The 25839-nt window shown below is 44.6% G+C and overlaps 3 protein-coding genes and 1 long non-coding RNA gene across 4 annotated transcripts; 2 read left to right on the plus strand and 2 right to left on the minus strand.

Annotated features, from left to right (window-relative positions):
* Window positions 1–2377: 2377 nt before the first annotated feature.
* On the minus strand, window positions 2378–6006 carry LOC100825550 (UPF0481 protein At3g47200). Its single transcript, XM_003577451.4, has 2 exons — window positions 5029–6006; window positions 2378–3236 (listed from the first exon to the last, which is right to left on the minus strand). The coding sequence occupies exons 1-2, from the start codon at window positions 5764–5766 to the stop codon at window positions 2532–2534; spliced, it is 1443 nt and encodes a 480-aa protein (XP_003577499.1). The 5' UTR covers window positions 5767–6006; the 3' UTR covers window positions 2378–2531.
* A 2557-nt stretch (window positions 6007–8563) lies between these two features.
* On the minus strand, window positions 8564–10514 carry LOC104584534. Its single transcript, XR_732272.3, has 3 exons — window positions 10076–10514; window positions 9791–9998; window positions 8564–8929 (listed from the first exon to the last, which is right to left on the minus strand). It is a non-coding gene; the product is annotated as an uncharacterized LOC104584534 (long non-coding RNA).
* A 1285-nt stretch (window positions 10515–11799) lies between these two features.
* LOC100825865 (probable Xaa-Pro aminopeptidase P) lies at window positions 11800–24821 on the plus strand. Its single transcript, XM_003577452.4, has 16 exons — window positions 11800–11974; window positions 12141–12204; window positions 13146–13285; window positions 14772–15056; window positions 15156–15278; window positions 15401–15661; window positions 16404–16490; window positions 17529–17596; window positions 20367–20430; window positions 20877–21011; window positions 21093–21173; window positions 22376–22430; window positions 23270–23374; window positions 23475–23546; window positions 23687–23811; window positions 24276–24821. Exons 1-16 carry the CDS (start codon window positions 11861–11863, stop codon window positions 24441–24443), a joined length of 1947 nt encoding a protein of 648 aa, XP_003577500.1. The 5' UTR covers window positions 11800–11860; the 3' UTR covers window positions 24444–24821.
* LOC104584535 (transcription initiation factor TFIID subunit 8-like) lies at window positions 16498–17522 on the plus strand. The gene has a single exon (XM_010239374.2). The coding sequence runs from the start codon at window positions 16608–16610 to the stop codon at window positions 17313–17315; it is 708 nt and encodes a 235-aa protein (XP_010237676.1). The 5' UTR covers window positions 16498–16607; the 3' UTR covers window positions 17316–17522.
* Window positions 24822–25839: the final 1018 nt, after the last annotated feature.

The raw sequence follows: 25839 nt of genomic DNA on the forward strand, positions 1-25839 counted from the left end.
TTTTAGGACCTAACCGGCGTTGTGCTTTCAGTGGGAGTGACGTACTCGTCAACTACGAGGCGCATGTCGTGACTTCGTCAATCTCAAGATGATGTGCCGGACCAGTCTATCGGAAGTGCTTATAGAGGTAGATTGTGCGTGCGTGCGTTCATAGGGAAGAGTGTGTGTGCGTGCTTGTGAGCGTCGGCGTCTGTACTGTGTTTACTCAAAAAGAAAAAACTTGTGTGTGGTGTCTTTAAAGAATTTATATGCAACATTTATATATTTTAAAAAAAAACGGTTTTGCTATTGACAAGCTGATTTTAGTTACCATCGCTTGGTCGTTGGATTTTTTAATCAAATACAGGAGATTTAAAGTTATTTGTTTGAAAATAGGGCGATTGAGAAATAACCACACCTAAAGAAAAAGTCCATCACGGTAACGGGGGATCAATTGTCATCCGACATACAATTAATGGCCCACCAAAGGTTGCCGGAACTATAAACCCAGAGAAACACACTTTTCTCACGCCGGCCCACGAGGCCACGACTCACATGCGCAGACGAACAGAAATAAGACGAAGTAGTTGTGGCCCGGCCGGGGCCAGAATTCAGTGCACCGATGGCGACCCAACTAGTAGCATCCGTGGCCCGTGCAGCCCGTGCGAAAGATCTACTACGACTCATTCATTGCTGCTGCATTTGCACCATGATCGCCACGAGGGTAGGATACGACGTATATGAAGCCTCACACGTAACCCGTGGTCGAGCTTAAGCAAGCTATGTAATGTAGGGTCTCACCATCATGGATCTATGGGAAGGAACTGACCGGCCAGCCACCAATTATCCGACTTATCCAAATGGGCACCGTGCAGTCCTGTCTCATCATCAACTTGTCAATCCCAACTGTATGCGGGGCATCAACCTACAGTCGTACACAGTGTATATGTACCGTGCATCTCCCCGTCGCAGAAGACAGCACGATTACCTTGACATGAGCCAAAAGCAAAGCAGGACAGGAAACTAGAGGCTCAACGGAGGTGGCTGCCCGCCACACGAAGGAAACGTCCGATGATGGGTCACAATCTTGCACATCGCTTACAAGCCAGCCAATTTAGAGGCCGGAGGAAGGAGGCCGACCAACTGGTGATCGTCAATTTTCGAACGTCGATCTATCAAAATGCTCAATGTTGTGTCATGCGGACATCCGTGGAAAAACAGTGAACGTGCCGTAACTCTCGGACAAGGTGTACTAGCTAGCTAGCTAGCCCACGTGATGCAGCAGCAGCAGCCTGTAAAATGCTGTGCTCGACAAAGCAGCAGTGGAGTTAGTGCGAGGCTTATTGCTTTCCTCCCCTTTCTGTCCCGTCAACTGCACACGCCCTGCCGCTGCTTGCACCATATATCGACCCTGCGTTCCCACCAGGCATGCTTTGCTGCCGTTATCGGTACAGTAGCATGTGTAAGCTGCTGTAACACGCATGCTACTTTAGCATAATAGCAGCAGCAAGTGTGTCATCCGTATAGTACCTGTCGTGGCACGCATGCATGCACGGCCACAGATTTTGCGACGAGCCATCAAGAAACAAACCAGGGCCCAGGGGACAGTCAAGTATATGAACCAAATTGGACAAAGAATCGATACATGCATTGATTAGATACGGTAAAGACCACAAGTTAAGTTTGAAAAAGCGTGAATTCGGACTTCTTACCCCGTAGTTTTCTCTGACACAATCTATCCAATTTTAAAGAAATCTACTACAATATATAAAGTTACCACGTCTATTATTTTTTCTTTATTTCCCCAAATTAGGATACGTTGGTCCCGCAAGTCAGGTCTACGTCTTCTCCATCGAATCCCAGTGACCAAGGCGCCTGCGTGTGAATGAATCGACCGATCGATCTTCTCTCGCTCCGGAAACGGTGGTCGACCTGTTATGTCTTGACGATGGATCTGGAGTCTGGACGTACTTTCCTATCAACCTTGATTCAATTCCTGAAGATCTGTTGCAAGATTGGTTCAATTCTTGAAGATCAATCTGCTGCAATATCATAGCTCGCCATGCTTTGCTGCTCACCATGCCTGTGATACATGCAGTATCTGAACGGGTAGCAGCGTTTGACAAAATGCTACTCACTCCGATCCATATTAGTTGTCGAAATATAACATGTATCAACGTTTTTAGACAAATTTAAGACAATTAGTATGGATCGAAGGGAGTACAACGCGTGCAGCCACGTACGAGCAGGGGCGGAGGCAGAAAGAAAACATAAGGAGGGCCAGAATAGAAGAAATGATTTATTGAATAGAAAAAATGTAAAATCACTAGATGGAATAATTTGTGTCACAGAAAAAAGAGATAATTAATTGTGTCAAAAGTTTGGTTAAATAAGATAATTGTGTCAAAAGTTTTTGTTTAAATGGGATAGCTTTATAGAAGCTCTGTTAAATGGGGTAGATTCTGTCAAAAAATTGAAACTAGAGAGTAAAAAAAACTGTAATTCAAAAAACGAAAGAAAGATTACAAGGTATGTTGAATCCAAGTGGTAGTCTACGCCGGCTTGTAAAAAGGCAAGACTGTGTAAACGGTCTGCAAGAGGGTGGCGACGAGCAGGACAATGGCGGCGACGAGGGAGATGAACACCCAGGGGTTCCTTAGGTACCTCTGGAAAAAATTCGCCCGCCACCGATTCCACCTCATCCCGCAGTGAGCCTTGACCTGCCGCTGCACGTCATGGAGCCTACTAGACGGGCTCATCACCCCTCCTTTATTCAACGTGTTATTCAGCAGCTTGGCCACCTCCTCGTCGCTGCCCAGGCCACACTCGATGATGTTCTTGGACCTGAGCAGTGCCACGTCCTTGGCGGAGCTGATGATGTTGTCCATGAAGATCACGTACGCCGTCACGTCGTTGCCGGCGCCCGGGTGGAGCCGCTCGAACGCCATCAGGTTGAGGAACTTCTTCTCCGTCCTGTCGTCGACACGGATCGCCGGCATGCTCAGCACGCCGCGCTCGAAGCTGACGCCCAGGAGGCTGTCGGTGTCGCTCACCTTGAAGTGGATCCCGGCCTCGTAGATCTCCATCGCCGAGGGCATTACGTACGCCGTCGACCCCGTGCGGTCGTGGTGGTCGCCGTGGGTGAGGCTCGTGTGCAGGATGTCCAGCGGGTGGAGCCCCAGGTGGTTGATGGCGACCAGGTGCCGCCGCCATGGGCAGAGAGAATCAAGGACCAGCCTAGTCACTCCTGAAGCGTTCTATAGCAATCACTAGACAGGAGTTAGATACAGTAACATGTATGCCTTGATCTGCAATATAAATGTACGTGTCATATAGTTGCATTTGTCAGACGAGTTGAACATTTTTAATGTTGAAGGGGTTGATGAGTATGGTTTTTACCCACCATGCATGAGGACATCGATCGATGGATGTGTAAATTTTGAACTTAGAGTAAACATGGGTGTGCCACATGCTTAAGTTCCATCGAGCTTCTGGTTTTGAAGATATTCTAAAATTCCATCGACTGGTATATCAAGTGGTACTCCCTCATCCTAGATTCTTGACTCAAATTTGTCCAAATATGAATGTATATATTCTTAAAAAGTGTCACATGTAATATTTCGACAATAATTTGGAATCAGAACGAGTATCATTTTTTCAGAAGCCAGAAGTTTGGACCTTTTCCACCATACTAGTAGTAATTATCTGAGCAGACGATAAACAAAGTGGAGTATACCAGAGGGCCAGGTCATGCTCCATAATGTAATTTTGTCAACACCCATCTGAGTGGTATTTTTTGTTTTGGTTTTGACAGCACATCTGAGTGATCAAAATGGACAAAATCGAAGTGGAGTAGACGAGAGTACCGGGTCACACTCCATGTAATTTTGTCTACAACAACTGAGTGGTCTATTTTTTTAATATTTTGACAGCACATCGATCTGAATGCTCAGAATGGACAAAATCAAAGTGGAGTATACGAGAGTGCCGTGCCAGGTCATACTCCATAATGTAATTTTGTCCACAACATTTGAGTGGCCGTTCTTTTGACAGCACATCTGAGGGGTCAAAATGGACAAAATTGCAGATGAACAATAGAAACTCCAGGAAAGACAAATACACAACAGGAAAAGGAAACAGCTTATAGAACCGACCATCCTAGTAAGCTCCCTAGCAAGATATTGATTTCATTTCCTAACAAAACAATGATGAATATATATGATACTCCCTCCGATCCATAAAAAGGTCGCCCACCGATCGGAGGAGTACTAATTTGCTAATTATGATGAATTTCATCAAAATGTGATGTCAGAAAATAAAATCGCCTTCATGATTGAGGACTAGCAAAATTTTGACCCCTTTTCAAATAAAAAAGAGCAGTTTCAATCCTATTTTATACACAGTATATTCCATTGATTATTCTTGACGACGTGATAATGCGCGTATTTCGGGTTGTCTATTTCCATTTCTTCTCTCTCAGCAAAAGACGAAAATCAAATTGCGCTCCCAGATAAGACATCTCTTTCCCACATAAGTTCGGCCCCCCTCGCGCCCTCGCCGCCAATCTCCATGTCTTTATCTGTCGTATTCTAGAAGGAAACGCGGTACAGTCAGCATGCATGCCTTTTAGACTTGCAGTGGCCGGCCTGTGACTGTGAGCCTGTGACATTACGCAGAGAATAATCAAATCAGCTGAACCCCAGCAACGACCAATCCCAACAATCGCATCGAACTAAACCGCTAAATCCAACCAAAACGGCAAAACGTGGTTGGTTAGTTTCAACCCCCTACGGATAAAAGTAGCGTTAAACAATCAAATCGTAATCGATCAATTGATTAAGTCATCTTTCCCGCAAAAATAAAATTAATCAAGTCATCATCACGAGTTTACTTAAATCGTTGTAAATCAGTAAAAAATAAAACTGGTGGGGGCAGGTGTGAAGAGGCGGCAGAAGGGGCCAGGGGGAACGGGAAAGAGAACCAATTGCAAACGAAAATGAATAGACGTGTACAGTACGCATATACTAGGAGGGAGAGCACGTACAGTACCTGATATCTGTCGTGATCCAGAACGACGAGCAGCCGCTGGAGGAGGAGGAGCGGCAGCTGGTTCTCCACGACGACCATGTCGGACTGGATGTAGTTCCAGAGGTAGAGGTAGCCGTACTTGCTAAACACAGGATCATTGGGCGCGTAATCCCCTTCCACTTTGCCCCTCAGCGCGTCCATCCGCATGGCCTCCACCAGGAAGCACCCGTCGGTGACCATCAGCTCCACGAACCGCTCCCTCTTCTCCCCGGCGCCGCGCCACTCTCCCGCAAGGTCCTTGTACGCCTCCTGCAGCTGGGGAGCCACCTCGGCCACGGCGCAGATGAAGTCCCGCAGAGGTTTACCCGAGCGTTTGACGAGGTGCACCACGGCCCGGCGCTTGTGTTCTTCCATGGGGAGAAGCTCCGGGTCGCCGTGGTGGAACGGGCCCAGGGAGACGAGCTCGGGTTGGTAGGCTTTGCTGTTGTGGAGGTTCTTGATCCGCTCCGGGACGCGGTAGATGGAGTGCCGCTTCCAGCGCGCCATCTCCACGGCTGGCTCGCTGTTCATGTCGCCGATCTTCTTCTCCATCTCTACTACCCAGCTGCTGCTGTTGCTGCGGCTGCAGACCCGTGATGAGTCGTCGTCGGCTGCCGCTGCCGCTGCCGGCGACAACCCCTCTTCCTCCTCCATCAGTGGGTGGTACTCCACTGACCTCTGGCTCATACTCCGACTGCTCGTCAAGCTCGCCTCCCCCATTGGGTTATCTGATTGCTTGCCCGCTAAGCTCGGGTCGGTGTGGTTTGCTAGTAGTAGTGCATGTCCGGCCGGCTTGGGAATGGAATACTCGATCGGTTCAGGTTAACGGGCTAGCTCCCGATTAAAAGGTGTGTGTATGTAGTACGCGACGGGGCCGGGCCGGCAGGCAGCAGGCAAGTTGCACGTACGGAAAACACTGTGCAAGGGCCAGTGGTGGCCGGATGGAGACGTGATGGTGCCCACGCTGATGGAGACGTTACTGGTTAGCTTGGCTGAGGGCCTCTTATTTCCGTCAAGAACGGGGGGCTCCACAACCTGTCGCTTTCTGCCTTAACCTAGTGTGCAAACCATATATGGTATCGGGCCTACCGGCCGGCGGGAAAAAGCAAACCCGCCTGCATGTTCCCTGCTTGACGAGCGCTGCACCGAGACCCCTTATTATAGCTAGGAGTAGGCGAGTAGTAGAGTGGCTGACTGTTTGCTGCATGAAAAGAAGTTTTTTTTTTCTTTTGAGGATGAGGATAGCATGAAAAGAAGTCTGCACTGTAGGAGGGCATCCTTTGAGCTCTTTCCTCTCGACCAATTCTCTTATCACCTGCTCCCATTTGTCTCTTGCCTGAGCACTCACTCTATCTTCCCGTCATCCCGCGCGTACGCTGTCCCTGTCTGTCTGTCTGGTGGGCATCCGAGGCGCGGGAGAGGATGCAGTGGGACGGCGAGGCGATGGGGCTTTGGGCATTTTATCCGTCGGTGGCTGGCTCCACCGCGCCGCATCCGTATGCACCTTTCTGCATTAATAAATCCGTCAGCCGGACGCTGGACCAGAAATTCAGGAAAAACGTCCAGGAATGTGAAGATCCGCCCGCCGTATGCACCTTTCTGCGTTATGCCCGAGGTCCATGGCGTCCCGTGGCTTCGAGTTGCTGCATCCGCCGGACCGGTAGTAGTTCGGCCGCTAGCGCCGCCGGGCGTGGACTGGCGCCAGGGAGCGCTAATCGATTCCCCCACGCGAGATTCGACAGGCCGTACGTAGTTGACGCCAGTGGCCGCTGATGAGCACGGCGGCCACGAGATCGGCCGTCCGCGTGCTTGACGAAGCGCCAGCGCGCAGCCATGGCTGGGCGCGACGAGCACGACCGGTCGGCCAAGACATGGTTGCGAGATGAGGCGCGTGAGGCCTTCGAAGCATAGTTTTAAATAGTGGGCTCACAGAGCCATTTAGTGGCGGCCTGTTCCGGAAGTCATGGGCCAGTTTTTTGTGGCTTCTAAACCAACTTCTAAGTGCACAACAATTCAAGCCGTTCCATACGGCTTGTTATGGAAATGCTCGAAAGAAAAATAAACTTTGATTCAAAGCTATAGAAATAAAGATCTAAGTTGATGAAATAAAAAATGCAGTCCATGTCGAAGTAGTTAAGTGTTACTTTTTCTGTTTTTTTTATGTAAGACATATAAAATTATCTTTGTGTTTTTGGAAGTAAGACGCACCCGAGGACACCGTTGCAAGCCAGTAGAAAAATCAGCAACTGGCCGTTGCATCATTGGAGAAAAAAATCGGCAGTTTCCTTTTGTGCATGTAGCGGGCAGTTCTCTCTCTTGGATGACATCGTGCGAAATCACATGTGATGTATAACATTGGCAAGTGCTTAGTGAAACATTGATATGTATATTTTGGGTAATATGGATATTTATGTGATGATATGTATCTTATTTAAACTTAGTGCTTTACTAATGGTGTGTTGATCCATTAGTTTCTTATGTGAAAACATGGCGTGAGTTGTGTGAAACTTACCCTGAGTCAAGTCGTGGATTTGTGTTCGTACTGGTTATTTGTGTGTTCGCTTTCAGGTGTTGCCGGAGCTAGAGGAACGTGGTCGATGACGGGATCGAGAGACGAAACTTGGGAGAAGCTGAGGTCGAGGATCAAGGTCATGCGGAACGTTCATGCGAAGGAACAATGAAAGTGAAGGTTACGATGATCCGAAAGGGCACCGGTTTGTCGTACGTTGTTATACCGGAGATGTACAGTATTGGAGATATTCGACACGTGATGGTCGAGTTTTGAAGACATCACAAAAAGAGTTGATGGCATGGAGTGGCATCAACGTGAAGACATGTAGATCCAGTCGTGGCTGGATGAGAGCTGTTTAAAGATTAAACAGTAGCATCATCAAGATGGCGTCCGATGGAAAGTGGTCCACATGAAAGTTGTGCGCGCCATCGAGACGAACAACTTTGCTTTTGGAGTCATCTCAATCCGAGGTCGTATGCGGGCCTCGCGGGCAGAATACCGACCAGGACAGAGGAGTTCGTGTTGGATTCGAACTTGGTTTAGGGTCGCGAATTTTCCTTTATAAATAGAGGGCGTCCTAGTTAGAGTTTTAGAAAGGAAACGAGAGAACTCAGAGCTTTGGATCTAGATAATTCTTGGAGAGTTCTTAGATGCATGGTTGCATTTTTTTTAATCGATCGACATCATTGCAATAAAAAAATTCGTTGGCGGTGTCATCTCTGTTTTTCTTGGATCTTCGTGGAATCTCCGTGCTAGATCTTTCTAACACTTTGGTGCAGCTTTCTCACAAGATCATAACACGTTGCTGCAGGTTTCTCATGAGATCAAGGGAAGATTGCGATTAATTCATCTTTCTTGTTATTCCTTAAAATGTCTTCCCGGGTGCTCACTTCCGACAATCCCTTATAGGAAAGCTTCGGGTTTCCAAAAACGTTCTGACAGGCCCACATGAGGCCGCAGTTCGTTCATTCCCTCCCTGTAAAGCAGTCACGCTCCCCACTCTCATTTTGCTCCCGGTACGATTTGTTATTGATGTGCACTGTCAGAATACATTGTTGTAATAAAAAGTGAAAAATTGATACTCGTACAATATTTACAGTATCCATCAGATTTACATCCCCAAAAAACCTAGACAATATGAACGTTGTTGTTGGCTTCAAAATAATTCTGTAAGTCCAAGAAAATAACGAGAACAAAATTGCATCTACTGGTTCGTATACACAAAGAAAAATGTTGCCCTTGGAACGGAAAGAAGCTTGTTCTGTCGACGGTTTGACCAATGAGGAACGCGTTCCATTAACCAAGAAATTTGTTCTCTCCATCCTAGTAAATGCCTTATCCAGAGTAACCAAACCCCCCATCCCATCCAACCTGTTACCAAAATAACAAGAATAGAAAATTAGAGCAACAACTAGCAGGAAGTAGAACTTGTCCAAATTGCAACCATTCAAAACAACACCAATAGGGAAGAAACTTGGAGTAACTTCAAGATAAAGTGCATAAGATGGATCGAATTTGTTTTGTCATGAACAGGCATGGATCTGAGTTTTGGTTCTACCTTAATTCTTTTTGTTCAAAATTAGGGTATACAAGATGAAGGTTATGTAGTGGAAATTATCGAGCAATGTACTAAAAATATAACAAGCTCACAATTATGGCAGAAAATTACTTTGCAGGGAGAGCAATAGTACATGCTACATGCTTCATCATAACTACATAAGGAACCACAAGCTGAAGCCTATCGATTATGCACACACAAATAACCCATGGATAGCTTTTAACTTTAATGTGACATGACTGAGTGCATACTACCCAGAAATTTGCTTTGTTGCAAGGGAAAGGAAAACTACATCCAAGGAGTAACATATCTCCGTCCTCCACAACTGGATCAACCCACTTCACATTGACATGTAGGTACCGACATGTCCCAAGTTTGAGCTGAACCAAAAACGTAACATAAAAAAACTTCTGAAAAAAGGGAAAATTCGTACACAACAACCTAATATAGTTTAGAGCAGCATAAAAACTACATCTACTGCACTCATGAAAGTAACTCTTAAGATAAAAATCTACATCTACTGAACTCATGAAAGTAACTCTTAACCGGGAACTACATCCAGCTGAACCGTAAAGTAACTCTTAACCGGGAACTACATCCAATGGAACCGTAAAGTAACTCTTAACCGGGAACTACATCCAACGGAACCGTAAAGTAATTCTAGATCTTCTTACATCTAGATCTTCTTCTGCTCGCCAATGGTGACCGCAACATCATCAGCCATCACAACCAGCATAGTGTTCAAAAACCCACAAACTGGACAGGTGAAAGAGGCCACGAAAAAGCAACGGGCTATCGTCTGGCAGGGAGGGCAGACGCTGGCGACAGTGATGCCGGGTCGAGGAGGCACATGAGTTCCACCTCCGGCAACGACACCACGTCCTGGGTACGAAGGGTTAGAGGTGGCGAGCGGTCTCACTGTGAAAGGGAAGAAAGTAAGGGTTTGGTGTTGAGGTTACCTTGACCGTGGTGAGGCGGCGCGAGGCGAGAGGAGGCGGAGAGGGAGCTGCATCTCCGAGACCATCTTGTTTGCTATCGTCGTCGCGCGCGGCGAGGAGGTGGAGGAAACCTCGACGCTCGAGGACGATGGGGAGAGGGGCTGCGGCGGTGCGAGGGGAGCGGCGGCGGCTCACACGGAGGAGGGAGGCGTCGGCGGCCCTGGCGGAGGAGGGAGGCGGCGGCGGTCACCGCGGAGGAGGTAGATGGCGGCAGCGGCTACGGCGGAGGAGGCTGGGGGCGGTGCGTGTGGCGACGAAGGCTATGGCGGAGGAGGGAGGCAGCAGCGGGGGGCTTGCGTGGAGGCCCTCGCGGATGGAGGCTATCAGGCTGGGGGCGCTGTGTGCAGTGTGCGGCGAGGGGCATGGGAGGCGAGGGAAGACACGGGAAAGACATAGATAAGGGGAGAGCGGTGCGGACCAAAAAAATAGAAAAAAAACCGACGGAGCACATGGTTAGTCGGGAGGAGGAAGTAGAGGCGCACGATTTGATCAGACGGAGCAAGCCCGTGCGCACCGCGAGAGACCAGAGAGTGCTCATGCACAAAACAGATTCACCGTTTAGATTAATCCTCGTAACTTTCTTTTAGCTGTTACTGTTTTGATCATATCTTTTGATTGATATGTACGATTGAGCTGATTCTTGTTGCGTTGGTTAGATAATTTCAACACCTTTCTTTTGCATACTCAAGCAGGCGGCAAGCTACCAGCCTTGGAGGGCTAGCGGGGCTTCGGGGAATATTCCCACCTGGACGCCTCTCGGGAGGTCACTCGCCGGGAGGAGGGGTTCCCGGGCGCAGTCCCACCTGGGCGCCTCTCGGGAAGTCACTTGCCGGGAGGAGGGGTACTCGGGCGCAGGCTCCCACCACGAGGGTGGGGCCGGGCGAGCAGAGCAGCGGCGCCATGTGGGCGCGCGCCAGGCGCCTAGGGCGCAGTCTCATCAGGGCGAGGAGTGAAGCGCACGGCGCGCTCGATAAGCCGACAGGAGGGGCGCTATCCGTCTTGTCGGACAAACAGTGGTTGTCCAGTCCTATTCTCTTAGGCCCTAGGCCCCTAGCCGCGGGGTTGGTGCTCATGCATGCATGACAGCGCACCGGGGAGAAGCTGGTCAAGCTTCTTGCTCGCCACTTGTAATACATGTACCGTGACGCCTGTGGTATCCCCTTGGCTATAAAAGAAAGACCCCCGCCGACGGTCAAAGGGTTCAGCCCCGGTTCGTTCGGTTCAGTTCGATTAGCTTACAGTTGGCCTGTAGCATTAGCAGAAAGTAGTAAGGAACACTTAACCAAAGGGAGAGAGTACCTAGAAACTCACCCGACAACCTGTAAACACTTGGTTTTGCGATAATACAAGCTCAGGCAAGCAGGACGTAGAGTTTTACACCTCCGGGTGGCCCGAACCTGGGTAAAACGTGCGTGCAAGTGTTTCTAGCTTGCATGCATTCTGGGTGCACCCCTTTGCAGGTTACGTACGCCAATGGGCCACATCGACGATCGCCGGAGCGAACCCCGACGCCCCCGCCGAACCTAAAAGGGGGTGTGCCAGACGTCCCCAGTGTCGGAGCCCCGTGCGACGACATACACGCTTATTATTTTTTTTAAAGAAAAAACAAGAAGAGGAGAGAATGAGGATTCTTCAAATTCAGTTTGGAATTATCCCGGAACACGAATTAAAAAGTACATATACAACACGCAAACGCAAGAGAACAAAGAAACAAAAGAAAGACGCGTGACGGAGAAGTTGAGGACAATGGCGACTTCGGCGGCGGCGAGGGACCAGCACCTGGATGAGCTCCGTGCGCTCATGGCGGCGCACTCGCCGCCGATCCATGCTCTCATCGTCCCCTCCGAGGACGCCCACCAGGTAAGTTCTCCCCCCTCCCCCGCGGGTCGGAGCCGATCAGGGTAGATTAGATCCGATCGGGCTCAACTGCGCTGGGTTTAGGGTCTTGTGATCTCTTCTTGTTTACTGGTTCGTTCCTATGACTATTGATTAAGAATGGATTCGCCGATTTGGTGTGTTCGCGCAGAGCGAGTACGTGTCGGAGCGGGACAAGCGGCGGCAGTTTATTTCTGGGTTCACTGGGAGCGCTGGTAAGTACGGACTCAATGCATGCATCGTCTGATCCCTTTGTGACTTGTGATGAGTTCAGATCACCATTGTCTAGTAGCTAGTCAGCACTAAGTTTCCTTGTCTTTGTATGGTTTTACTTGCGATGAGTTCAGATCACCATTGCCTAGCTAGTCAGTATTAAGATTTGCTGCCTTTATATGGTTTTATTAGCTGTTTCGGCAATTGCATACTACAGCAATCGCACGTGGCAACAGTGAGGTTGCTAAAGGTTGCATATATCCTAACACGGCTTGGTTGACAGTTGATCAAACCCACTGAGTGTCAGCTTCGTGTTGTGTTGTTTCTGTTTGGTTAGCTTTTACACGATTACAAACTAGGAATTTGGGGTTCATATGGGGTTATTAAATTGTAGACTGCTATTTGACTTGACCCACGGCTGCAGGAATTGCTACCTTCATGTAATCATGTTAAGTAATTTTTGAAGCTCTTCTGTTCTTGGACAAATGTTCAAAGTTGCACTTGAAATGCTGTGCCATTTGTGAGGCTGGTTCTTTTCCATGTCAGTGGTACCTTAACTGTGTCATTAGTAGGCTTGCGTTCCCTCTCTGGTCTGGCTCTCCTCCTGTGTTTTATTGTGCATCACGAATATGTTCCAGTGTCCGTCCTAAATGGACCCAAGCATGAAAGAACCTCATTTATATCAAATAAGGGCTAAATTGTTTTGTAGTCCCTCCGTTCCATAGTTCTTGTCTCAAATTTGCCCAAAATAGATGTATCTATTCCTAAAAAGTGTCTAGATACATGTAATATTTTGACAAGAATTATGGAACGGAGGGAGTATTAGATATTGGTATGCAGAAAACGTGAGTTCACCAACATATGGCGCTGTTATGTTAATTTCTTTATTTTTATTGTTGTTAGTTGGTTTCTTAGTCAGTGAGTATCCTGAATTCCTGTATAGGGTTGGCTCTTATCACTACAAAGGAGGCATTATTGTGGACGGACGGACGCTACTTCTTGCAGGCCTCACAACAACTCAGCGATAGCTGGAAACTCATGCGCATGGGAGAAGACCCACCAGTTGAAGTCTGGATAGCTGATGTAAGTATTTGCCTCTTTCCTCCTTTCCTGAACGTGCTGTGGATTCAACCTTCTGAGCTAACGTGTAGAGCTTATATATGATAAGAAATCTGTTTTGTTATGTTGGTTTGAATTCTGTCACAACTTAGGTGATTTGAAACCATCAATGTCATTTTTCTTGTTCATGGTATCAAGCTTATCCCCTCAGTATTTGCTTTTTTATAAATAAAAGTTCTCAGCAGTTGTGGGAACACCACAAGCGAACTGTTTCCGCACCCCAGATTGTCTGATACACAGTTGCCAGATTCGCAGTCCGCTCGGTTCGATGTATGGGTTTGTGATTCGTGATTTGGCACTTTCTATTAATCGGATTTGATAAGGGGTATATATATCTCTGATCCGCGAATCATAGGTGGAGTTCGTGAATCAGTTTGATACGATTTGTGAATCAAAGATGAAATACTTCCTTTTTGATAAATGTAAGACAAGAGTGCTGGCATGGCAACAACTAGATAACAAAAGATCAAGAGAAACCAACAAATAAATGGGCCAACCCATCTAGTGCTCCAGAAATAGATCTGCATAGGCAAAGGCAAGCCCCCGCCTCTTTCTGCCCTAACACCCTGAAAAGCTGAGACCAAGCCACTGCTCCTCCTCCCAGCATCATGACCCTGCTGCCTCTCTGCTGCTTCTGCCTTGTGGCCGGCAGCTGCTCTCATCTCCATCAATGCTGCGTCAGTGCTGCTCCCATATCCTCCCTCGTTAATGGAAACAAAGCTGCTGCTGCAACGGAGGCAGCACTGTCTAGCAGTAACAAGCCAACGACGACGACGACATGACACTGGCGCTCTGATGGGTTCGCCTCTGGGTTGTGAATTGGACATCGAACCGAGGGCGATCTTCTGAATTCGAACCCTGATCAAGATCATGGTTCGATGACGGTTTGAACGAATTGGCAATAATTGTTTGATATTAGTGTGTATTGAAGTGCTCTGTAATTGAAGTACTATTACCTCCGTTCCTAAATATAAGATGTTCTAGCTTTGTCCTAAGTCAAACTTTTTAAACTTTGACCAAGTTTACAGAAAAATGTACTAATCTATAATATCAATTATCAAATAAGTATATATATTATGGACATATATATATGACGAATTTAGTAAAACTAATTTAAAGTTGTATATGTTGTTAAGTTTTTAATAAACTCGGTCAAACTTAAGTTTGATTTAGGACGAAGCTAGAACATCTTATATTCAGGAACGGAGGGAGTACTTGTTATCTCCTCAAGCCGCAGAACATATAGTATTATTAATGCCTTAACTTCATTGACATCTCACTGGTAAACTGAGATTTAGAAGAGCTACTTGAGTTTTCTGTTTTGTGGTGAACATATTACCAACTATCTTGACAGGTCTGAAATGGTCTGATAGATTGAGATAGTTTGTTTGTCTCTGTTGAGTATTGCTATTTGTTAACTTTTGAATCATGTCTGCTGTTGTGCTCCCAGAATCTTTCGGATGAAGCTGTCATTGGAATTGATCCATGGTGCATCTCTGTTGACGCTGCTCAGAGATACGAACAGTCATTTTTAAAGAAGCATCAAACATTGTTTCAGCTTTCTTCTGACTTGGTTGATGAAATATGGAAGGATCGTCCTCCGAATGATGCTCTTCCTGTAGTTGTGCACCCTGTGGAATTTGCTGGGCGTAGTGTAGCAGAAAAAATAAAGGAATTAAGAGAAAAGTTAGAACATGAAAAGGCCAATGGCATTATAATCACTGCTCTTGATGAGGTACAATCAACTTGATCTGCGTCCTGGTTTCACTCACAATACAAGCTTTTTCAATAAATGTGGATGTGTCGCCGTTTTAATTCCCTCTTTGCTTTGTAGGTTGCTTGGTTGTACAATGTTCGTGGAGCTGATGTGCATTTCAGCCCCGTGGTTCATTCTTTTGCTATTGTAACCCTGCACAATGCTTTCTTCTATGTGGATAAAAGAAAAGTAACAGCTGAGGTCAGTTAACAAACTCTACATTTCTTTTTCCTTTTTGCATTGTCCCGTTGCGGTGTTAATGCTGATCATATTGAATGGCCTGCAATGCGACATACTTGTGCTGAGACTCTTCTTTCGTCCAGGTTCAGAACTACATGGCTGAAAATGGTATTGATATCAGAGAGTATCATACGGTTCAACCAGATGTGAGCTTGCTGGCATCTGGACACCTAAAAGGCTCTGCAGTTAATGGTAGCTTGCAGGTTGAAAATGATATCAACAAGGTGGAGCATTCAAAAATTTGGATTGATTCAAATTCATGTTGCCTTGCACTCTACTCAAAGCTCAGCACGAATCAAGTTTTGATGCTGCAATCGCCTATTGCTCTACCAAAGGCTGTCAAGGTAAGTTTTGTTTCTCTGGTACTATTTTTATGCCATATAGTATTTCTTTTTCACTCTCGAATCTAGTAGTGTTGAGATTGAGAATGTTTTTGCTTTGTGATCAAGCATGGAGCTGGCTAGATTTGAACCACAACTTGATAGTTGCATGTTTCGTTCTTGTGTTGGATATTTGAGCACAGTAATTTCCTGGAGCTCAGGGAGGTAGGAATGAAAGAGCAAGACTTGCTAACATTGACTGAATCACATGAATGCTCTAGTTTTATTTGGCATCAGGTATCCCTCTGATCCTAAATTCTTGACTCAAATTTGTCCAAATATGGATGTATCTATTCTTAAAAAGCGTCTAGATACATGTAATATTTCGACAATAATTTAGGATCGGAGGGAGTATAATATAAGGTGTTAAAGTAGTGTCACAATAATTCTGTGTCCAGCTAACTGAAGACATGCTCATATATGTTTTTGTTGAAAACAGATATTATCATCACATTAAACAAATGTTTCATATTTGATCGTATAGAGGTGTATACTTTATTACTTGAGCACAAAGAAAATACAATACCTTGCACTAAAGTGTATGTTCAACAACTTCCCCCCTGTTTGCACTGCATTTTTGTAAAACCTCAGTGTGCTTTTCACTAGTACTGTTGTGCACGTAGGATTAACTATATGTCCTTGCAAGTTTTATCATGTGGCATTCTATTTTGCCTAAATATTTGATCTCTTTGTATTAATGATACAGAATCCGATGGAGCTGGATGGTTTAAGGAAGGCACACATTCGAGATGGTGCGGCTGTTGTGCAATACCTGGCTTGGCTGGATAATCAGGTCAGTATACAAATATTTCGTACTATTACAACAGTGTGAGTTAAAACATCGCATAAACCTACCGCTTCCCAGGATCGGACCTCTAGGGTTTTAAACCGCCTCTCCTCGTCGCCATGTATGGGAACTCCAGCAAGGGATCCTTGTGACGCGGTCGCGGCCCTTGCCCCCCTGCCTGTGGTTTCCACCATCTCGATAGCCCAGATCCTCCGTGCATCCGGCTACTCTTCTGCGGAGTCAGCTGCCCTCCGTGCTCTCTCTGACATTGCCGGCCGCTACATCACTTCCTTGGGCCGCACTGCCTCAGCCATTGCTGAGGCCCAAGGCTGGACAGAATCCAACCTGCTTGATCTCACTCTCGCACTCGAGGAACACAAACTTGCTGGATTCTCTGGTGCATCCGACCCTACTCGCCCAGTGCTATGCTCCGGTGTGCTCTCGGAGCTTGCAGGGTTCGTCCGCATGGTGAGACTGGTGCCATTTGCGAAGTTGCTGCCGAGGATGGGAGAACAGGTTTTACATACCAAAAGGTGGGAGAGCTTCGCATCAGCAGGGAAAGAGCCACCGTTGGGACATGTGCCCAGGTGGCTGCCATGCTTCCCTGAGCAGGAGGCTGATAGTGAAGGGATTAAGGGGAAGTGGGAACTGCGTAGGCTAGTCGAAGTTCAGGGTGAGCAGATGGTTAAGGTGACTGACGATGGAAAGGAGGGCAGGGGAGTGGTGCCGGGGAAGAGGGGGAAGGTGAAGTTTCTCATTGGTGATAAGAAGCAGCGGTGGGTGGGATTTGACAAGCACGGTGGTGGATTTGAACGATTTGTGGGGAAGTGAGAAAAATTATGGTAAAATTGTTTTGAAGCTAGTGACCAAAACTCACGTTATTGCGGACATAGCATGATGTCATAGTTTGCCCATTTAATTTGTATCTGTCATGGTTTTTCATGTATTTTGATGATGCGGCAAGCTTACTAGTTATCCTGTTCAGTATGTTGTTATTTGCTACTTGCTCTCATGTTATTATTATTTTATTTATTTTAATCACAGATGCAAGAGAACTATGGGGCTCCTGGTTACTTCAGTGAGGCCAATGGATCACAGAGAAAGGAGCATTTGTGAGTTTATTACCCTGTTGTTATACTTGCAGTTTGTCTTTTAGCATCATATATGTGTTGTGCTTAGCATCGACAAACCAGACTCGAGCATCTATGTATCATACTATCAAAATAGTAGGAAAAGAATGCTTCAGATTTAACAGAAGTAAAGCAATACTTTAGATTTAAAGATGTTGCTCTGAAGAGATAGAAGATCCACTTCATTGATTTCAGTAGATCATATTTGTTAGATTTATTTCATATTCCACGTATTTCTTATAGAAAGTTCAGCTGGCATAGTTATTCCGAGATCAGAAGCACTATAATCAAAGAAAATGCACATATTCGTTCCTATAATAACCCAGCTGCTACAGTGTGCTGTCAGATTTGTCAATGCTCTTTTTGTCACATTCAAAACTATCTCGTATAGAATGACAGGAATATAATTCAGCATGTTCATCAACATTGGCAAAATATCTACACTGTTCATCATGGTGGGTCCAGACTATAACGTGGTGGATGAACCAGAATGTCTATAAAACATTCATGCTCCCTCCCAATTTGGAAGTCGCGTTAGCAAAATCTCTTATACCAAGGAGCAGTTAAAACATTGGAAAATAGGAGTAAGTGCATGGCTGGAAATGCTTTGTTTCCATAAATTAAGCCGCACAATTTTCGTGCCCTTCTTCCGTCCACTCGCAACGCCCCTACTGCAGGCATGTAAAATCAGCCGCAATGCCTTAATTAGCTGCATGCAACCAATCAACCCATCCTGCATGCAATCCCACCCACCCAGCGCTGCATGCAGTTTTTTTGGCCGGGGAATTAATGCGTACGAGATAGCCGAGGCATTTTTTTCAGCCAGTGCTAAGGCGACACTTAATTTGGGATTTTTTTCCTTCTAAAACCTAATACAGCCTCTAAATTGGGAAGGAGGGAGCACTATATAAAGTTCTTACTAATTAGGTGGTGCATAAAGAGTACACATCTATTTTAGAAACCCATAGTACGTAGATACAACTCATATAAGCCACATATGAACTCCATATGATGTTTATGGATATATAAACTTTGGAATAAATGTTCTACAATAATAAGTTGGTTTAATATTACAAATTAACCTAAAGAAGAGAGTGTATGAAAGTTAAAGTTAGTCATTGATTTCCATGCGATAGAAAGAAATATTTAGAGATGGAGGAACATTGTCAACGTAACATTATTTTTTTATGGCCCGTCATATAAAGATAGAATAGATATGGATAGAGAGACATTCTATTGATTCGCGAAATGGCTCGTAGATCCAAATGAATCATTCTTCTGGTCTCTCTCTGCCCCCCGCCCCAAAATTGACCCACGACACAGCGCCCATTCGTTTCCACCCTCTCAAGAACTTCCTGAAGCCCTGAGACACTTGTTGCCAATAGTCTTGAACATTTGCAACAGTTCTTGTAGGCCATTTCTGCAACAGCATATCTCTAAACCCTTCTTGCGGATGGTTCAAAACGAAACTTAGTGGCAGCCCCTATCTTCCCCAGAGTCTAGAAGTAAACTGGGATGCATCAACATGCTTGGGTTGCTTAGATGTGTATATAACCATTACTTTTATATGGAATTAAACTAAAATTGGATTCCATATAAAAAATAAAACAAATTCGCAATTTGGTTTCTAAATTCAAATTGATGATATGCAGTATGTGGTGAGCTGAGTTTCAATGTGAACGCTACACACCTAAGGTGTTTCTACATATGTGTGTGCTTAAATGTTTCGGTGTGCACGGGTTAGATCGGAGGAAAAAGCTCTGTCAGGGCAGAACAGAAAACAGCTACGAGAATGAGTGAGAGAGATTTTTTATGATTTTTTTTATGAATTCTATGATTGTGCATGGCAGACCACGGATTTCATCACCACTGGACAGTCCATTTGACAGACACCAAATTCCTAGCTAACAACTTAATAAATTTGCAAAAAATGTCTATTTGTATTTTTTGGAGATGTAAATTGTGGCTACAATACTTCCCTATATCATGAATTATACTGTTGTCTTGCGGCATCTTAATTTGATGGTAAATCTAGTCGTAGGAGCAAATTGTTGGAGAGAAAACAATACGGTACTAAACTATACAACTATATGTATAGCAAATCTAGCTGCACAAATGTAGGGGTCACCTTGCTACATACTTATAAAACTGGAACTTTTAGTTGTTCTTAGCCATGTTATGTAGTCTCTGGAGTGGGAACTTATTTTAGAACTTGCTATGTTGCGTATAAGATTATGGTTGGCTTGTTTGGCTTCATGATAAACATCAACCTATGATACTTAGCCAGCCTCGAAAAATGGTACCTAATTATTTCATGATGATCATGATTAGCTAATCTTTGTTTTAAGCAAAGACACCTAAGGCCCTGTTGGGGTATTCGCCGCAAAGTTTTGGATTCAGTTCACTTCCACAAAAAATGCCTCAAATCCAAACAGACCTAATTATTTCCTTATGATACACAATTTGTTAGTCTTTATTTTAAGCAAAGTCACCTAATTATTTCATGATGTTATACCGAAGCACTTGCAACTGTCAAACATACTATTTTTTCTAGTTTAAAACAGCCTGTTGAGTGATTTATTTGAACTCTATGATATCTCAGCACCTACCTTCTTGGTTATTTCTGGATATATATTTTCGTGATACCTTGTTTGAGCTCTGCATCCTAACAATAACCATCTGCATATGTTTTACTGTTTATCAGTACCCGATATTCATTTGATTGTGTTAATCTGTTCTTTCTCTCCTTTAGGGAAATAAAACTTACTGAGGTTTCTGTGAGTGATAAACTTGAAGGTTTTCGTGCAACGAAAGAGGTATGCTGCAGCAGTCTCAACCTTTTCAAGCTAAGTTCAGCATATTTTCTGATACTGTTGATTTAACTCTCCTGATGCTGATGCCATTCCAGTAATAGTCACTTCTAACATTTGAGTTTGCTAAATATAAACCACATTTTGTGATTTATGACTCAGTTTCAGAGAGCTTTTTCACCCATTATAAGTTTGAAATTAACTGTAAACTGGGTTTGAGAATTGAGATATGGTTCCTAGATCCGTTTAGTTGTATTACTAGTTCCAAGAGGGATGTTTAGTTTCTTTGAAGTAAAATAGTAGTATTGTATGTCTTGAAAGACAGATTCTAATGGAAGATCATTTCTTAATCTGTTTTACACGAATATCTATTTAAAAACCATTCCTTCACAGCATTTTTCATCCAGTCTCTTGACACACAACTTTGACCAGTCATTAATATGTTTCTGCAGCTCTTTAAAGGTTTGAGTTTTCCGACGATTTCATCTGTGGGGCCAAATGCAGCAATCATTCACTATTCACCTGAAGCAAATACATGTGCTGAACTTGATGCTGATAAGATATATCTGTGTGACTCAGGGGCACAGGTTGACTAAATACCAGTCTTGAAATGTAATTTTCTGTTAGTCTTATAGAATCTAATGAGATTAGTAATGCTTCACTTTCAGTATCTGGATGGTACTACAGACATTACAAGAACTGTGCATTTCGGTAGACCCTCAGAGCATGAGAAGTCCTGCTACACAGCTGTAAGTTCTATGTTGACAACGGAATTAGTTATTGATATGTAATTCATCATGATATGTGTCATCATTGATCATTATACTGTTTCCATGTGTTCCTTTGCATCTTCTGATGAGGGACAGTAGAAAAAACCAAAATAAAATAAATGTAGAAGTCCGATCTCTCAAGGCTTCTACACACTTCTACTATATTCTAAGTAACTTGTCTTTTAGTCATAGGTGTTGTGGTAGTTTCTAGAGTGTTCTACTATAAGTTGTAACTAGGATATTTTCCTAGCTTTGAGTAGTGTTCCCTAGAAGCTTCTAGTTCTAAGTAGAGCTAAGTAGTGCAGGCTCATGAGGCCTATAAATAGAGGTCCACACCTCTATCTTGGGGCAGTCTTATGTACCACTACCTATCAATAAAGAGCACTTTATGTTCTTTGTCTTAGATCTTGGATTAGATCTTGTGTGTTAAGAGTTTGGATTAAACTCTTGGCAGTTCCCCGCCCCTAGAGCGATATCTAGCGCAGCACGTTGAAGTGGTTCCTTCAACATTTGTGCTGTTTATATTATAGCAGCAAGGTGGAGTTGCTGCTCCACAACTTTGTGCTGCATCATCTTCATTATGATCTCTCCACTGTCAGAGTTAAAGGACACCTGACTAACATGTCCAACAATCAATTTTGGGCCTTGAACTTACCGCTTGACCTTGTTATTTAACATTTGCAATCTAACAATGAGATGAATACCTTCTACTTAAAACTCCAAACTTGATCCACGCAAGCAACAGATGGGACTTCCTGTTAAGTCAGCTACTGTAAGACTTCACTGAATTATTGTTACAAGTTATGTAGTTATAAGTTGAAAACTCATATACTACATGTTCAAAGTTTAGTATCTTACACGCTCAAAAGGTTGTGGTTTTCTGTATTGGCTACCTTCTGGGTCTGAGTGTCTGCCCTATTATTCTGCTACTAAACCTATGTGCAATCTACTTGGAAGTACTCCCTCCGTTCCATAAAGATTGGCACAGTTTTGAACTAGAGCTAGTTCAAAGCCGCGCCAATCTTTATGGGACGGAGGGAGTAGCAGGTTAGTAATTAAATAGGAAAAGGTGTCCTGTTCGACATCATGATTCACATTAGATAATTTCCACATTTTGATTGTTGAACTACTTATATTTGATACCTTGCTAATGCTGAAGTGATATTGAATGTTGAAAATAGGTTTTGAAAGGCCACATCGCACTAGATGCTGCTGTATTTCCGAATGGGACGACAGGTGATTCATTTTTTCAGCACTCTTACCACATGAATGTTTATGCCTTCTCGAGATATATATACATAGAACTAGGTGACAGTGCCTTTACAAAGAAAATGATCAAAATGTTGCAAAATGTTACTATTTTATGGTAGTTTGGCCATGTTTTATCATGCCCCTCTGCGCCAATGATGCCTTTGTAAAAGGTTACCTTTGATCGAATTCATTTCCCTCTCCAATATGGTCAAGAAGGTACTACTATCTATATAGGAGGCCCTGCCAAAGGACCAAGCTAAGTTACATCGCACAAGCCATTCAAGATCACAGAGCAGGACCTAGCTCGTAGGTCAAATCTAGTTCTTGTAATCCTTGACACATCTTGATATTGTATGGCTGTTAGTCTGTTACCCATACCGGGGGGGGGGGGGGGGGGGCGCTGAACTAACACCGTTGGCACTTAGATATAAGATATGATCTAATTTGGAACAATTTCCCTATGCACCATGCATCTTCTAGAATTCTAGGACAGACAGATTTAATATTGATATTGAACATATCTTACGTTACCAAAGTACCAATATTAATATTTGGAACAATGTGGTTGATAAATATGGGTAGAAGGAGCACCAAAAAATGGTGAACATCATGAACCTTTTTAGGAGCATTTGCATGAGTAAAGCTGCAACCAGAATTCCATTGGTCACTGAAGTTGTCTAGCGATTTGTGAAAGGCTGACCACTTGTGACTAATCGCTTCCTTTTGCATGTTATATTTCAGGAATTTCAATAATGTTCTATTTTGACTTATGGCAGAATCTTTTGCTTGACTAATTTCGTTGTGAACCTCGATATTACTTCTAGGGCATGCTCTTGACATTCTGGCACGAACTCCACTGTGGAAAAGTGGTCTTGACTATCGTCATGGTACAGGCCATGGAATCGGGTCTTATTTGAATGTTCATGAAGGTCAGATGGGTGGCTGATCCTCATATTATTCTTTCCTAATTTAATGAATGTCTGGCCATCTTGGAACAATGAATCAATCATGTTTCTGCTTTGAAACCAGGTCCTCATCTAATTAGCTTCAGACCTTCTGCTCGAAATGTACCCTTGCAAGCATCCATGACTGTCACTGATGGTCAGTAACGATCCAAGCCCAACTTCTAATTTCTTAATGATGTGTTTATAGTTCAAAATGGAATTAATCAATTCTTCCATGTTAAGCATCTTGTTTCAAAAAATTTATGGAACATAAATTTGCATGACCTTTTGTTCCAGAGCCTGGTTACTATGAAGATGGAAACTTCGGCATAAGGTTGGAGAATGTTCTTATAGTCAAAGGGGCAGATACTAAGTTTAATTTTGGAGAGAAGGGTTATTTGTCATTTGAACATATAACATGGGTAAGCATTTCTTGTTCATTCTCCACCGTAACTGCTGACCTTGTTTTCACTTCTCTTCCATTCATTTGGGCTAGTGCTTTTAGGTTTGTAGGCTGAGGAAGTTCACACAATTATGGGAAAATGAGCTTTCTAGTTTCAGCTTTCTGGACTTTGCTGTCACAGTGTTATGAGCCCTGGAATTCTAGTCAATAGTACATTTTCAGCTTGCTGCTGTGATTATCCAAGTCAAATTTGTTCCTGGCCTTCCAAGTGTTTGTTTTAAATATAAAAGCTAGGATCTGATGCGTGGCTATCATGTGTGCTCAGTCGTGCTACCTTGATTGCAAATTCAACATAGCAAGCCAGGCATTCATAACCTATACAAATAATGTTGTTCACCAGTTCACCAGTTTATTAACATTGTTTCTTCTCATGCGCCACTGTGTCGTCCGGCTACTGATGAATTCCTTGTTTTTCGCGTGCAGGCTCCATACCAGACGAAGCTGATAAACACAACCTTGCTAACCCCTGAGGAGATCGACTGGGTAAACATGTACCACTCAGATTGCCGGAAAATCTTGGGGTCTTACCTTAATGAGCAGGAGAAGGAATGGCTGAGGAAGGCCACTGAGCCCATCACTGTGAGCTCTTAAGCCAGCCACTTCTGTGTTACAATTGTGTAGCAATCGTAGATAGATGGGTGTCACACTATTTAATCAACTGCAATTAGTGTGAATAGCAGCAATTGAACAACTACATTTTATTCTACGTTATTTAAGCTGCCAAGTAGTAAATGTGGAAATAAAAATGCGGATGCCCAATGCTTTGTCCCCAAGAAGTTGTGAAAAAAATGATCAACGGCGGCCACTGAGTGCCGGCAGGCGATTCCAGGCCAGGGCCGGCTGGCTCGACAGGCAGGTCAGCACTAGCTAGAAAAACCTGTGGCGTGGTGATTGAGGCACAACAATATGAATTTGTCCTGGTGATTGAGCAGGCACAACAATATGAATTTGTCCAGGAGGTTCATCGTTTGCCGGCTGCATCTCACTCTCTGTCTTAAATCATTATGTGATTCTGCAGAGAACCTACACGCTTGTGACCGTCGTCGCGGCTGGTTTTAGCGGGCTGGTTTATCTATGTGGCTAGACTGCCTATATTACGGAGTAGTAGGTTGGGTTACGTTGTTGAGTCAAACGCCTAACCTTTTGCTAATTAAAAGTCACAAAAACTGAATATGTACATATATTTGATACAAATTTCAACAAGAGTTGAATGCACCCGAGGTCAAAAAAATAGTACCTTCAGTGTGTCATCAGTGGTCCTAAGCACACCGGAGCAGGGCTGACTTGTCCAGGTATCCGGTTGACTCCCTTTGAAAAGGCATGTACAATTAATGAATAAGATTTATCTTTGCAATTTTCCCTGGAAATTAATTTCCCCGCCTCATTTCGTGGCCCTCCCTTTTCTTTCTCGCACGCGCCCCTCTTGCAATGAATGACCGGCGATTGTGACCGCAACACTAGCAAAGGGGCCGAAGTGGTAGTGTGCTACATTGTGATCGGATCGATGCACCTGGAGGATGGCCCCAGTCCGGCGACACCCTGGCGTCCCTCCTCCGCATTACGGTAAGCTCCCGAGCTCAATTCCTACGTCTGTGAATCCAAATCCGGTTACCTCTCTCTGTCCCGGCCGCAGCATCGTCCTCCACCGGCAACACGAACACCTGATGAGGGGAAAGCTCATCCTGGCTGATTTGCTACCAACAGAAGCATAGGAGCTTCTTGAAGCGCCACCGCTCCCTGCCATGTCGCTCTTGGTACAGACGGGAAGACAAAGTGGGGAGTAGAAATGAGGAAGAAGAAGGGTGGGAATAAACGGATTTTATAAAGGAGAGGGAGATCCCTGCAAATATCCCAACTGCTTACGGCGGGGATTTTGCCGCGCCAAAACCACTCCTGTCGACATGGCGTGACTCAACTGAACATTTTGGGCAGGCCAGACCTGCTCCGGTGTGCTTAGGACTACCGGTGACACACTTAATGTACTTTT

This window comes from Brachypodium distachyon, chromosome 4 (genome assembly GCF_000005505.3).
Source record: "Brachypodium distachyon strain Bd21 chromosome 4, Brachypodium_distachyon_v3.0, whole genome shotgun sequence".
Taxonomy (NCBI): Eukaryota; Viridiplantae; Streptophyta; class Magnoliopsida; order Poales; family Poaceae; genus Brachypodium; species Brachypodium distachyon.